Here is a 14,658-nt window from a genome sequence, read left to right as displayed (position 1 = left end):
ACTAGTATGAAAATGGATTTTTTTCCCCCTCTTTAAGGAGAATAGTGCCCTAAAAAGAGGGATGATCTAGTATAATTCCATATAATATTGTGTAGAAACCTGTGTTGCACAATATGAATCTGATGGATCAAACTGATGGATCGGCTCAGAGAGAATGAAACCGACCTGTCAGAATTTTTCACTTTGAATGATTATTGAACAGCTCTCAAAAGCAAAAAGATAAATGAACTGCTCAGAATGATGGAAAAAATGAGCTTCTAAAACAACTGGAAAATATTTAAACATTACTCCTCAGTGTACTTGTGAGCAGCAGAAGCCAGCAAAAAGAAAAACTGCAAGGTTCTATTACCATGAATGATAATTCTTACATTCAAAGCTTCCATTTCATTGAAGTGCAGAAGGCTCAATATTTTACTATTTGAATAATATGGTATTCTGTAGAAAATACAGAAAGAACATGGTATTCAGTAGAAAATTGGCACGTGACAGATAAATATTTGAAAAGAAATAACAATAATAATTTTTTTAAAAAAAACCCTAAAGCCTAAAGAAAGAAGTTGTTTCTGTTTTGATGAATTCAGCTTGTAAGTCTGCGAAAAAAAATTGAGGCTCTGAGAAGTGGCCAGATGCAGAGATGAGGATAAGCGTCATAGAAAGCACAGTGGTGGCGTGAATTAATTTTGGGAAAGCGGTTGGAATTTTGCAGGCAGGGATGACATCCTGTGTACATGAAAGCCTGTGGAGACAGCATGAGCTCCAGCAGTATGAAAATGATGGAGAGTTGAAACCATGGGAGACATGAAGCAAAAAGTTGCACAGTTTCAAGTTGGAGTTCTCAAAAACCATGGCTCACTGAACCACTTATGTCATGAATACAATATTTTGGCAGGGCAGGCACATTTCAACTGGTCAGAAAAGATGACAAAATGCCACTGGTTCAATGGAAGTTACTAGAACAGCAGCATGTAATTTTACTACAGGAAATCCCCAGATTGTCATTCTGAGAGTAAATGGGTCATTTATTATTCTTGCCTTTTTTTTGCAGATGTGCTGAACATCTGAACCAGAAAGAGTATTATTAATGGTAAAAGAGACAATACATGATCAGTCTTCCAGTGGTCAGATAAAAAGAAAGTATTTGAATGGAAAGTATGGACAAATAAGAAAGAAATGGGGAAAAAATACTGGTTTAGAAATACATCAAGTACTTCATGATGTCACCTTGTTGATGAGAGAGAATAAATCAGAGGTTTACAACATTTGTGAAGGAATGTCTTGGCAAAATTCAAAACTGAATTTAGACATCCAACCTACCACAGTTTTGAAAAGCAAATTTTTTTGCCTAATGACAAAACAAAATGAAGGAACTGAGTAGGTTTATTGCTTTGAAATGAGAGTATGAATAAAAGGTTCAAAGGATTCAGTACGTTTTCTTGTTAGTTCTAAAAGAAGTCAGACCCTTTGCCCAAGAATATACTCAAAAGAACTAAATAAATATGTAAAAAGGAAACATTTTCCACTACCTACAAGGAGAGAAATTCTGGAGGAGATGGCTTTTGCCAAATATTTTTCTACTCTTGATGCCTCAGCAGGCTTCTGGCAGCATTTCTTAGACAAACAGAGGGTATGTTTATGCACCTCCAACACCTCCTTTGGGAGACACAGTTTCCCTCAGTTGCCACTGGGTTATAGTTAGCACCATAGGTGTTTCACCAGAAAATACAACCATTTTTCTCTGATGAGGGACATGCTAAGATCTAAACAGATGACACTGTGAACTGGGAAACACAGTAGAAGGCTAAGACCAATGTTTCCCAAATAACAGAAGTGCTGGGCCTTGACCTGAGTAAGATAAAAATGTGAATGCCATACAGTGGGTACATTTCTTAGAAGAGAAGAAAGAATGAAGAAAAAAGAAAAAGAGGGAGGGACAGAAGGAAAGACAAAATGATTGTTTGGAATATATGTAGGAAGGAATATAAGGAATATAAGTACCTTATTACTAACCATAACTGCTTCTAGAAACTGTTTTGTTGCCTTGCAAAAGTCATTGAATGAAAATGAGGTGCAAAACATAATCAAGGTTTTCAGTGAGTTAATTAAGGAAGTCTTATCTTAAGACTATGCAAAAACCTCTCCTAGAAGTACTGTCAATGCACCTGACCAGTCTCCAAAGAGACAAAGAAACCCTTGGTATCACCAAGCAGATGAAAAAACTACACTCTATAATATATCACAGCATATCTATACCATATGCACTTACATAATATATACAAAATATTTTTTATATATATGCTATAGAATACATAATTAAAGTTAATGGTATTTCTCGAATTATATCAATATTAAGAAAACTATTGTTGCCATTTCCAAAACTGGCATGACAAAAGTAGCTCCTCACTAGAAGATACAAGTGTAGAAAGGAGTGAATTCAGATATGTGATTTGATGCAGATTTCTCTGTGCTGTAGTGGAAAAAAGTGGAGTTTGAAGACAGAGTTTCATAAAATAAATTGTTCTTTTAAGAAAAAAATCTAGATCATGAATGTCAGGAGAACTACAACTAAGACTTTTCAAAAATAGAGTGTAAATGTACAATGTGGTTTAGAAACAATATTTAAACCCAAATCAGTTTAGTAGGCTTGGTTAAAATTTGAGTGTTAATTGGATTTTTTGTTCAATTCTATACATGTAACAATTCCAAAATTGCTAAGGCTTCGACAGCATGTCAGAGATTTTGCACATCCATAATATACACACACACAAATTATCTCTCTGTATAAAATTAATTTGGCATATCAGAAATATTGTCCTACTTCCTGCATTTCCTAAGACCATTGATTCAATCCACGTGCAGTATGTCTGATGAAGGCAAAAGCAATGGGCTTTGTGACCCAGAAGAATTGTAATGAATAGGAGAGAGATGAAACCCAAGGGAAACAAGTGATGCTCAACCCAGTTTCTCCCCACACCCTGACCAATGCCCAGCCCATCCCTGAGTGGTGATTGGCAGCTCCCAACCAACACCCCCCAGTTTACACACCAGGCGTGATGTTCCTTGGTTTGGAATATCCCTGTGGCCAGTTTGGGACAGCTGTCCTGGCTCTGCTCCCCCACAGGTTCTTGTGCACCTCCTCTCTGGCAGGGTGTGGGAAACTGAAAAATCTTGACCTTGGGTAAACACTAAGCAACAAGAAAAACTTCAGTGAGCTGTAAACATTATTCTCATGCTAAATCCAAACTATGGCACTGCACCAGCTACTAAAGAAGAAAATTAACTCTACTTCAGCCAAATCAAGGACACTAGGTAATACAGCAGTATAAAACTGTCACAGCAATTGGTGCACTTGTTACCTGCATGCTTATGGGCTGAGTGATAACTTTTGTAACCTTTTTATAGCCATGCAAGATGATATTAATACAGCCAGGTTCAACTTCAGCCCGAAAAACCATGGGCAGTGAAGGCAGTGAGGAGACACATGCAAAAGAGGGAAATAGCTAACTCTGAATGCTGGGCACTCCAGAGCTCTATTTATCTTCAGTGTTACAGTGAACAAGTAAATGGGTTTTAGGAAATAGTCAAAGCCCTTAAGTTTGCATGCAGAAATGAATTAAATGCTATGAACAAAATGCTGTATTTGTGCGATCTCTTTGGTACAATCATACTATAAGAAAAAGTAATTTTTACATATCACAGCACATATTGGGGGTGCTGTGAACACAAAAGTAAACAAAAAATGTTGCTTTTAGAAGTAAAAAATAAAAATGTGTTACTGATTTATTGTATCTTTGATTGGTAGAAGCCAAGGAGAGAAACCAGAATGGTAAAAACAAAGTGTCTTCCTAATGTCTCCAACACCAATGAATTCATGAAAGGAATTCTTGCAAGAAATGCCTGTAAAACAGCATACTTTTGTTAATGTCATCAGACAAAAACCTGACTATGAGAAAGATGCCTCCCTTATTGGAAAACACAGGCCATCATACATCAATGGTTACCATTTGGCTGAGCTGATGTGAGGAGTTACATGATCTCAGTGCACCCTGGGAAATGTAATCCAGCTACTAAGTCCAAGAGAGAAAGGGTATGAAGAAATAAGAGACTTTAAAGATAACTACCATGATGTATGGTAAAATAGTAACATTGAAGGGTTATAGAAATTACTGCTTAGCTAAGCCAAATTTTGATTTTTGACTCAACAAGGAAAGGAAAAATATTTAAATATGTGAATGTCAAAACATTTCCATTTGATCAGATATATGAAAATTAAATTTACTGAACAAAATGTTCTTAAATATTTCCATAGTCAATTTTTTACTGCAGTTAGCTTTGATAAATATGAGTAGAGAAAGAATTCAAACTACTAGAATTTCTCATGACATAAACCCTGTCTTTTTTGCCAATACACATAACCCTAAAAAGGGGGAGCTGTTTGCATTTAACCAAGTTTATCTTATTTCTAGATTTATTGTCTTCATTCAGATAAAATTTATCATCGTTTTCATATCTTTGCTATTATTAGCAAGCAAAAATTTAACCTAAAAATACAGAAACAAAAGCATTATACAGAGCTTACTTTCAACATAGACATGACCTGTTTTACCTGAATATTTCAAGTCAAAATAAAATATTTTTTAAAAGGCATATGACAAATTTTGTTCCAAAGAAAAAAAACCTCTTGATCTCCTGCCAGTAGTTGCACAATATTCTCATTTGCTCAAGTACTCTTATTCTTGAGCCTCTCAGCATCTATACTAAAGTGTGATGCAGTGATAATTTCTTCTATCTCTAATTTATGCATTGTAATCACTCTTATGTAGATGTGGTACATTTATATGAATACATTGTTAGAGTCTCTTGCTGGGGGATTTTGCTCTTAAAACTCTGCTTAAGGAAAACACCAGTGAACTGGAAGAGTGACTTATCTCCAGCTCAGTCTTCTGCCTTCAGATAAGCCTGGGGCAGCATGCCAGTGTTTGAGGGACCGTGTCCTACCCCAGTCTTTTGATCTGCCGTCTCAGCAGAGGTGAGGCGTGGGGACCTGCTTTTGTGGCAGCAAAGACACGAGAGTTGTTGATGTGTTACAGACAGTGGATGCACCTGAGAATAATCACATAGGAATTAGAGCTTCTCCCCTCCAAAGGTGGCAGGACCAGAAGCACAACTCAAGTGCGACACAACATGGAGATGAAACCGGAGGAGCTGGAAGCCGTTGTGCAGGAGAGAATCAGTGATATAGTGGCCATCATGGGAACATGGTGGGATGACTTGAATTACTGGATCTAAATAGTGGAAGGCTCTAAACTCTTCAGAAGGGGCAGACAAGGAAGAAGAGGCACTTGGACAGTATTTTAGGAGTGTTTGGATTCGTCATGAAATCACAGAGTTCACAAAATGATAGTTTTCGATTCTCAGAGGAGGAAGGATGGGGAGCCAGCAGGAATGCTTGCTGAGGCATTGTCAATCATTTATGAGCAGTCCTGACTAACTGGAGAGTCCCCAGTTTGCTGGAGGTTAGCTCAATGATCTTAGAGGTATTTTCCAACCTAAATGTTTCTGTGACTATCAGTAACCAAAGCAGGGCATGGTGTGGAGCGCAGTGAGGATCTGGGACTCTCACCTTTGGACCTTTGGCAATTTGCTCTGAGCTTTCTAAACTGTTTGACTCAGCTGCTTGCTACAGACTATATAAATGGAGGTCCAAGTCAGAAGGCTCACTCTCCCTCTGAGGCAGCAGGGAAGACTTGAAGACAGAAGAAAAAAGAGGAAAAGAAAGGGCGGCAAAAGGGACCAGGGCTCACCATGGGCCCTGTGCAGCTCTTGCTGCTCTCCCTGCTGCTCAGCAGTGGAGTTCTCACACGTAAGTACTCTCTTTTATGTCCATGCTCTTTACTGCTTTATTTATGAGCCCATTAAAACAATAATATTAAAAAAAAAAAAAATAATAAAAAATCAAAAGGACCATGGCTTATAGAATTAGAAAGGTTCAGTGTGGCAAAGATAAAATTTCTTCCCTTCATAGGAATGGGCAGTCATAGGAGGATCCCAATGCAGAAAAGTCATGAATATTGCCTGATGGATTTTGAACAGATTTAATGTATTTTGCAACTTGTAAGGCATTCACTGTTTTTCTGTAGTACTATCTTTTTAAACCCTCATGGAGCTACTGTAGCTTGGAGATACCATGCACACTTGGCCCAGCTGTTACCAACCTATTTTGCAGCAAACATGAAGAGAGAGCAGTAAAGGAAATTGCATTTGGCAGGCAGTTTAAATTCAATTTTAAAGGGGCACAGTCATCAGTAAAAGAAGTAGAGGGTTTTTTTCCTAAGATCAGAAATGACAACTGAAATCAATATGATGATATTGTGAGTTATTCTTGCTTCCCAAAAAGTGGCTTTTTAGAATACAGCTCGGTAGCCTTATCTAAGGCTTCAAGGAGCTTAAGGAGAAAAGTGAGTCTAGAGGTCTGGTGTTATATGAAGGACTAATTCATCATCTTTGTTGAACTAATATTCTGTTCCTGACTGACATTGCAAAAATGTGTTGCTATACAATAAACCTTGTTTCTAATTGTTATTAATAATATTATTATTTTTATTTTAATAGAAATAGTAGTATTTCTGTTGCTATTGTTGCTGTGACAGTCTATTTCTATACAGTTGTCTACCTAGAATTTCTAGAATGAAAACTTGAAAAGTGTGCAGAGAACATGGTGAAAAGTGCTATGTGTAAATATTCATGTGTGATATCCCAAAGAATGACATAGCATCCAATAAATGTAAAAAAAATAAAGTAGATTATGTTTAATTTAATTTATTTTATTTTATTTTATTTAAATAGAGTCATATGGAACATATCTAAGACTGATTGGAGCAAATGATTCTTCTTGAATAGGCTTCCAACCAGAGCTCTTTTCCTTCAAGGAATGAACTCTAAATATTCAGAAAAGATTTATTGGCAGAGAATTTTAGTATTAATCTTCAAAGTTGTCCTTAAACATACAAAAACTAGAGTATAGCCATTCATCCATTTTGCAGCATTTTTGTGTGGTCAAATAGACAAAAATTTAAAAGCAAAATGTTATATGGTATATTTCATATCTCTTGTTTTACAAACTTTTTTTTTTGTAAACAGCTTTTCCAACTTTTAATTATGTTTGTGGGTTTTTTACAGAAGAAGAATCACCTGAAAATGGAAATCCAGGATGTTCAAGTAAGTGATTACTTGCATTTCCTTTTGTTATCTTATGTCACTATTTTAACTGAAAGCATCTTTCAGAGTTTGAGTTATCCTAATCTTTTCTTCTGAACTTAAATGAAAGTCATGGTAATATCCTGAAGTCCTGCTTGCCATTTATTGTAGGTATTCAATTATCCATTAGGCTGGGTTCAAATAATTTTAAAACTTTCCTAAGATTGGACAAGCTGAGGTTGAGTTTCTGAACTTTCTTAAAGTTCCCATTAAGAAACTACTTTCCATTGGGTTTGTGGGTTTGTTGTTTGGTTGGGGTTTTTTTTTATTTATTTCTTAATTGTCAGATGCAAATTCCTTAATCTAGAAATCCCTGATCCAAATCCCTTCACCAAATGTGAAGCTTTAACAGTGAGGTTACATACACTAAACTTCAGCGTGGGCTGAATCTCACATTTTATTTACCCTTCACAGCTGCTGCTAAGCCCACAGAATTGCACTTAGGTATCTAACTAAATACCTGTGGAATAAATCATCAACTCTGTCAGCAAGGACAGCAATTTCTCTAAACAAGCCAAGAGTCAGGAAATGCTGACTTTAGGTGCTATCTTTGTAATGAACTCTGACTGGCCCTGACTGCTCGGTTAGATACATAATGTTCCACCACAGGGTCAAAGTACTGAATGGGTTGGTTTGTTCTTAGTCTTCAGGGTCTGGGGTTTTTTTCTTTTCTTGGGTGCTTTAGCACCATCTCCAGGAAATTTTGTTTACTTCAGATGCTTGAACCACCTCAAAGGCTGCTGGGCTTCATTGCCAATTTCTTGTTTATTTTTTGATACAATTACTATTTGTTATTTGTATTTTTAAGCTTATAATTTCTCTATTCCTTTTTCATCAATTTCTGTTTAAAAGCAGAATATGAAGCAATTTTTTTTTTTACTTTAGCAATGTAGATACTGGTGTTGCAAGTTTTTTATGAATACAGTTATAGACCAGGATAACCAAAAGTGACAGGGTTAGTGATGAATCTTTTAATAGCAGCTAATTTTAGAGTTAAATAAATAATTTAATTAAGTTTTCAAAATTTTTAAAGATGCTGATTACTGTATGACAGTTAGCTATTATTACAATAATTCTGTTCAGCAATTACATGAATATAATCTCAGATAAAACATTATTAAAGTATGTAAAGCTTATAAAAGTGATAGTGCAGTGAGGAAATTAGAGATTTATAGTACTAATTTGTTGTCGTCCCTGTGTATGAAATGGTGTGACATAAAGAGCAATATTAAAATTGCCACTGGCTTCTGACATGACAAAGATTTGATAAAAGAAGAATAAGCAACATTCCTGCAGGGATGGGCAGGCAAAGCCATACAGATTTGATGGTGGGAATTTGGGTTTACACTGGGATTACCTATCTTTGGCTTTTCTATAAAAGTAGGTCAGGACTGTATATGGTCAGGCAGTCACAAATAACCACAGAGGAGCAATTTAGGAAATTGCCTTTCATTCAGGATCACAACAGAATCAGTTCCAGTGAGTTGCTCAGTCTAAACCAAAGGAACAGTAATTTCTGCTTCAGATTGATCTAGACTGCTCCAACACAGACACTTCAAGTGCCTGATCATCATCTTCAGTTTAAAACAATGCCTGGATACTGTTTGGCTTATGCTACTCATTCCAGACACCAAAGGAATATCTTATATACCTGTATTTGACATGGAGTCTATTTTTTCCTCTTTTACTCCCTCCTGCACTAGTCTTAGTCATAATTTAGTGCTTTTCCCCAGTTCTGGATGTTCTTCATGTAACTAAAGCTTATACCCATTAAAAATAATCTACCCTAGTAACATTTTCTGATCTAATAAGTGAATTAGAGTAAATGGTATTTCAGAGAGTCTGTGGCAGAAAGATCCTCTATAAATTTGGGTGAAATTGTATTGAGGAATGGTAGTTTTGGTGTTCTGTCTATTTCTGTGGGTTTTTTTCTTTCAGTCTCAGTCATGTGACTAGTAAAGCAGCTCTTTGCATTTGCATTATGGTGGAAAAACCTGAGCTGGAAGGAATCTTTTTATTACCAATTTGAAAATTGCAATTTGATTGGCTCAATTTAGAAGCCATAGGGTAGTTTTTAAAACAATTTCACACTTCAAGTTTTCTCCTGTTTTTCTCATTTGCTTTTTGGGTGTGATTTGAAGGACAGGTGGGGTCACACTGTCAGATCCCATCCGAGCAGTGGACCCCAAAACTTACACTGCTCCCACAAGTGTTGTCCTATACTTCAGAAAGTACCCAACTGACATGAAGGCATCACTTCTCTGTCTGAAAGATATTCCTGTAAAAGAAGTTTTTACAGGGCTGTGGGACTTCAGGCTTCCTTTTTCTGGCATTAATTTTAGTGACACAACACTAAGCGTGCACTGTAAGGATTACATTTGTATATCCTACCCAGGTCCTAAACACTCTCATTTTCCTAATTGCAGAGGATGCAACCAGATTTAAACCCCTCAGAAAATATGTTTACTCATATGAAGCAGAGACATCAAGTGGGATTGCAGGAACAGCAGATTCTCGAAGCGGCTCAAAGATCACTTGCAAGGTAGGCAAAGAGGAGTAAAGACACCCAGTTTGTAATTAACAACATGGGAGCTGGCAGCTGGGGAGCATCCTTCAGTGATTTTCCAAACAAGATCATCCTTTTGAAGGGCACATACTGGGAATCATGAAGACTAAGCCTTCCCTGTTCTAGACAGAGGGCACTGAGGATGGCAGAAGTCTTTCATACCTCTGTGCCCCTGCATTTCAATCCCAGCCTGACTGTACTTTTACATGAGAAAGGGACATGACATGGTATTTCAGTTCTCCTTAGCTCCCAGGCTCAGTCTACCAATGTCCATCAAACATTCTGAAGCTGAAATAAAATAACTCACTGGTGCCATGAAGATCACATGCGAGCCTGCTGATGGTAACTCAAGACAATACCAGACTTGTAGGAGTAAAAGGTCCCATAGGCCATTTAACTACCCAGCGGCACCTTATCTTGCCCAAAACTTTCTCATCATGATTTGAGGGTTTTTCCTGAAATGGAATAACTGGAAAAAATATTTTTTATTTAGCACATACTGTTCTGATAGAGTCTAAGTACATTGATCAGTGTAATGACTCAAGTTTTCATGCAGTTCTAATACTCAAAATTCTCAGAATCTAAGTTGCTCATTTAGTATGATCCATGCCATTCACCAAGCAATTTCCCTCTTATCTCCTCTGTGGAGTTACCTTAAGCTATTTAGAGCACTTTGGAGTCTTTCCCAACTGCTGGTGGCAGGGTAATCCTGACACTTTACAAGACCCAAGGAATTTTCAAAGCAGCATCAGGGTGATCCTGGAAATGCGATAATGCTACAAAGAATAACATATAATATTTGTGTTTTCAGGTTGAACTGGAGGTACCCCAGCTGTGCCGCTTCATCCTGAGGACAATGCATTGCTCCCTGAGGGAGACATTTGGCGTTGACACTGAGGGAAGGGCTATTCTGAAAAAGTCCAAGAACTCTGAGGACTTTGCAAGTGCCATGTCCAAGTAAGCAATATCAATTATCTTCAATACTTGGGACCTTAACATGGGACAGGCTGCACTGTAAACAGGCCACCCTGATTATGTTTTTCTAGGCATGGAACACATTTCATGATAACATGGTAGATTTATAAGGTGGTTCCACAGGAAAACTCTCCCTGATACACTTTAGGATTAACATAGATCTCAATTGCCAGTAGGGAAGGGAATTTTACATACAAGATTTTCACCTGGAACGGTTTCTTAATATCTGTTGTCTACATCAGTGTAGTGCCCCAAAAGATTCTTGCTAGTATAATTATCATTCCTTCTTGTAAGCACATTCTCAAATGGCTGCACTCAGCTGGTTTGAGATAATTTTCCTTTGCTAACAGACTGTGCAATAGAAAGGTATTTGAGACTGAAGTCCAGATTTCCAATCCCAATCTCTGACGGCCTGTGTAGCTAATCTTTTCCTTACTTATCTGATTTTGTAACTAATTTCTTCTACTCCCTCCACCCAGCTAGTCTCTAGCGCTTGTCAGTGCATATTTTATTCATGCTCCTTCATGTTTCTTTCAGTGGCTCAGTAGTCATCTTGTCTCACAAGCTAGAGATCTCAAACCAACTTGAGACAGTTAAAATATGTTTAACAGAAAACAATTAAAGTTTTACTTAAAGACTCTGACTAGTAGAGAATCCTTCCCATCATTTTGTAGCCTATTGCAGTAGTTAATAATTACCTCATTCTAAAAATTTATTTATCTCCTCTCAGAAATTATGCAATTTCAACTTTCAGACATTGCTCTTGGTATTTGCTTGCCCTTAGATGACGTAATCTGGTGAAATCAAAATGTCCTTGGTTAGAATTTTGCTGTTTTCATAGTAATACTTTCTGTTAGTAACAGTAGTGAGTAGTAAATAATGCTAGACCAAGATAAACATGATGCTTTAGGTTATTGATAACATGTTCTGTGTGGCTTTAATATGATTTCATACTAATGTTGTTTTTCTGGGGGGCAGGAATGAGCTAAAATTCAGCATTCAGGATGGAACAAAAGTCAAGCTGTATCCAGAGAAGGATGAGCCTCTGAACATACTGAATCTCAAGAGAGGTATCATCTCAGCTCTCCTTGTGCCAACAGAAACAGTGGAAAACATAAAAACAATTCCAATGGTAGGTATTTTGAAAGAATTCACTTCATTGTGCTAACCAATGGAAAAAACTCACCTAGACAGAGTTATTCCTGAATATCATTTTCAAAAGGCCTGGACATTCAGATCAGAAAGGGTGCCTTTCAATTAGATCAGAAAGTGTCTGACAGCATGAGCAAAGGCATTGACTTCTTACTTCTTTTCAGGATACTGTGTACGGAAAGTGTGACAGTGAAGTTGAATTCAAATCCAGAAAAGGGAATGTTGCAGAAGATATTTCAATTACCAGGTACCTGAAAGGCTGTGACAACTTCAGTCCCATCAGAGATCATGTCAGCCCTATTGCCATTGTAAAAGGACTAGTAAGTATGCCCTTAAAAATTATATAATGTAACATTTTTCACACCAACACTTAAAATTGTAAACAACTACTGCCATGACTACGTTTTATATTTATTTTTTTAAAATGTGATTTTCCTGCACCCTTCCCTTAGATCAGACTGCGGTATTGTTGCTTGTCAATAAAGAAAAACAGATGAAGAGCAAGAGTGTAATTAACCTTCTTTCATGTTCTTCTCTATTTTAAAGGACAGCTTTTCATATATGGAGTTAGTACTATTGGTTATTCAATAACCTATCAGAGCATAGCCAAATTTTTTGTTTTGTGGGTCAAGATTTTCAAAATTCCAGTTTTATCTAAAACATGTAGTCCTCCAAAACTCTAAAGTGTATGTGAGGTCCAAGAGGAAAGAGCTCTAGATGCCCTGAAATAAATTATTTGACAAAATGTTCAGTCTACTTGTTAATCCACAATGACCAGATGCACTTGCTTGCACGAATAGTGTCAGATTTCTTTCTGATATGATGGCATATGTGCTTTTGGTGTTTTAACTAAAAAAAAAACCAAAAAACTTTCATATAATGCTGAAAACACGTTTTATAATTTCTGCCACTTCTATAGCTTTTTGTAGAATTCTTGTCACGAGACTGAAATTAAAGAGGAGTAATGTAAAGAGAACATCACAGTTGTTGCAAGGGGACTGAGCTATTCCAAAAATTACAAATTGGTTTTATGAAGGAGCCTTTGTTATAGGCAGCAGGGGATCAATCATGAAGTAACTACTAACCCAAACACCTCAATAAGGCCTGAGGGAACATTTCAGTGGGATTTTTGCCTGACAAGAGACTTAAGTCCAAAGATTGTTACTGGCACAATTTTGTCTTTGTGTAAGAACGATTCCAGTTATGCACCTTCATTTCCAATTGTAACTGTTAATCTTGCAATGAAACTGTCAGCCTTTAAAACTATGATTGTTTCCTATTCTACTCAGTAAGCTGACTGCCAAACTATTTATTTTACAGAACAGCCCGTTATCTACCCTTCTGAAGAGCACTCAGTTCTGTCATTACAATATTGATGCAAAGAAAAGGCACATAAGAGATGCTGTCTGCAGTGAAAAACATCTGTTTCTGCCTTCCTCATACAAGTGGGTTGCTCACTATTTGTCATTACCCTTTATTTACAAATACCCATTTTAAATGGTGGTGTATCACAATCTGCCCTGACTTCATCCCTAAATAGACATTTTGTTTTTAACAAGACAGGAGGCCTGTCAAAACCTTGTAAAGGCAAATGGGCTCAACTAAAGCACTGAATTTTTCTTTCCTAGAAATCGCTATGGTGTCATGACAGAGGTGAACCAGACTCTGAAGCTTGAGGATACCCCAAAGATCACTAGCAAAAACTTTGATGGAGGTATAGCTGCAGTTCTCAATATTAAAAATACATAGACAAAATAGGAATTTCTTTTTGTGAATTTTTTATATTGAACTAATTAAAGATGAGGAGACAAAATAAATTCATCATTTTAAATGAAATTTTATCAACTTAGTAAGGAAAAGTTTGAGTATAAAATAGGAAAAGCTGAGAAGTTTATAAACACTATTAATTTTAAATAATCTTTGTGTTTTCATTTTAATTTTAAAATTATTCTTTATGATTAAAAATGCTTAATTTGCTTGAAAAGTAGTTTTAATCTTATTGGACATTAGTTTAATGAACCCTTTTCAGTTACCTGTAATTTCTCATGCATCTTTTAGCTTCAGTGCCAAATGTAAACCATCCATTATTACTATATATTTTGTTCTGAAGCATACTTTTCTGACCTGCAGTTGTTAATCCCAGTCATAAAATATTTCTTATAACATATATTTATTAAAAGTTGGAAAAGAAAACTGTGCTAATATGAGAGGTGTTAAAGAATAATCTTCATGAAACTATAAAAGAATGTATGCAAATATTCAACTTTTGGGACAGCTATATTAAATTCTGTGCCATTTTTTCTGTAAGCCATTCAGCTGTTAAACTTTGATAGTTATCATATAAAATAATGTACAAACTTTTTTATTTATACTGAATGTATCACAAGATAAAAATTAACATATCTCTCTGGTAGAGACATAAAGAATGAATTTTTTTCCAATTTCTAGATGCACTGGAAGAGAAGGGACTTGCACTGGAAAGTGCAGACACCAAACTGTCCAGGCAGGGTGATGCTGTTCTGAAAACCCTGCAGGAAATGCAGAAAATTACAGCCTCCCAGGAGAACCAGCAGAGAGCAAGACTCTTTTACAGATTTGTTTCTGGGCTGAGAAGTTTACATAACAGCACTCTTGGCTCTCTTGTTCCAAAGATGATGGAAACCTCAAGGTAGGTTTCAGCAGTTCACAGTGCAAGAACACCACACATCAAT

General features: G+C 36.5%; 1 protein-coding gene across 1 annotated transcript in view; it reads left to right on the top strand.

The window, feature by feature from the left end:
• The first annotated feature begins 5,802 nt into the window (after window positions 1-5,802).
• Window positions 5,803-14,658, top strand: part of APOB (apolipoprotein B) — a 36,075-nt gene continuing 27,219 nt past the window's right edge. The window contains 9 exon segments of the mRNA XM_015622378.2: window positions 5,803-5,860; window positions 7,177-7,215; window positions 9,681-9,796; window positions 10,632-10,777; window positions 11,774-11,927; window positions 12,112-12,267; window positions 13,268-13,392; window positions 13,576-13,661; window positions 14,396-14,615. Of these exon segments, the coding sequence (XP_015477864.1) occupies window positions 5,803-5,860; window positions 7,177-7,215; window positions 9,681-9,796; window positions 10,632-10,777; window positions 11,774-11,927; window positions 12,112-12,267; window positions 13,268-13,392; window positions 13,576-13,661; window positions 14,396-14,615 (1,100 nt within the window).

The sequence above is a fragment of the Parus major genome, chromosome 3 (assembly GCF_001522545.3).
Source record: "Parus major isolate Abel chromosome 3, Parus_major1.1, whole genome shotgun sequence".
In the NCBI taxonomy this organism is placed as follows: domain Eukaryota; kingdom Metazoa; phylum Chordata; class Aves; order Passeriformes; family Paridae; genus Parus; species Parus major.
Note: the sequence above shows the minus strand (reverse complement) of the source record. Positions and strands in the feature narration are given on the sequence as shown.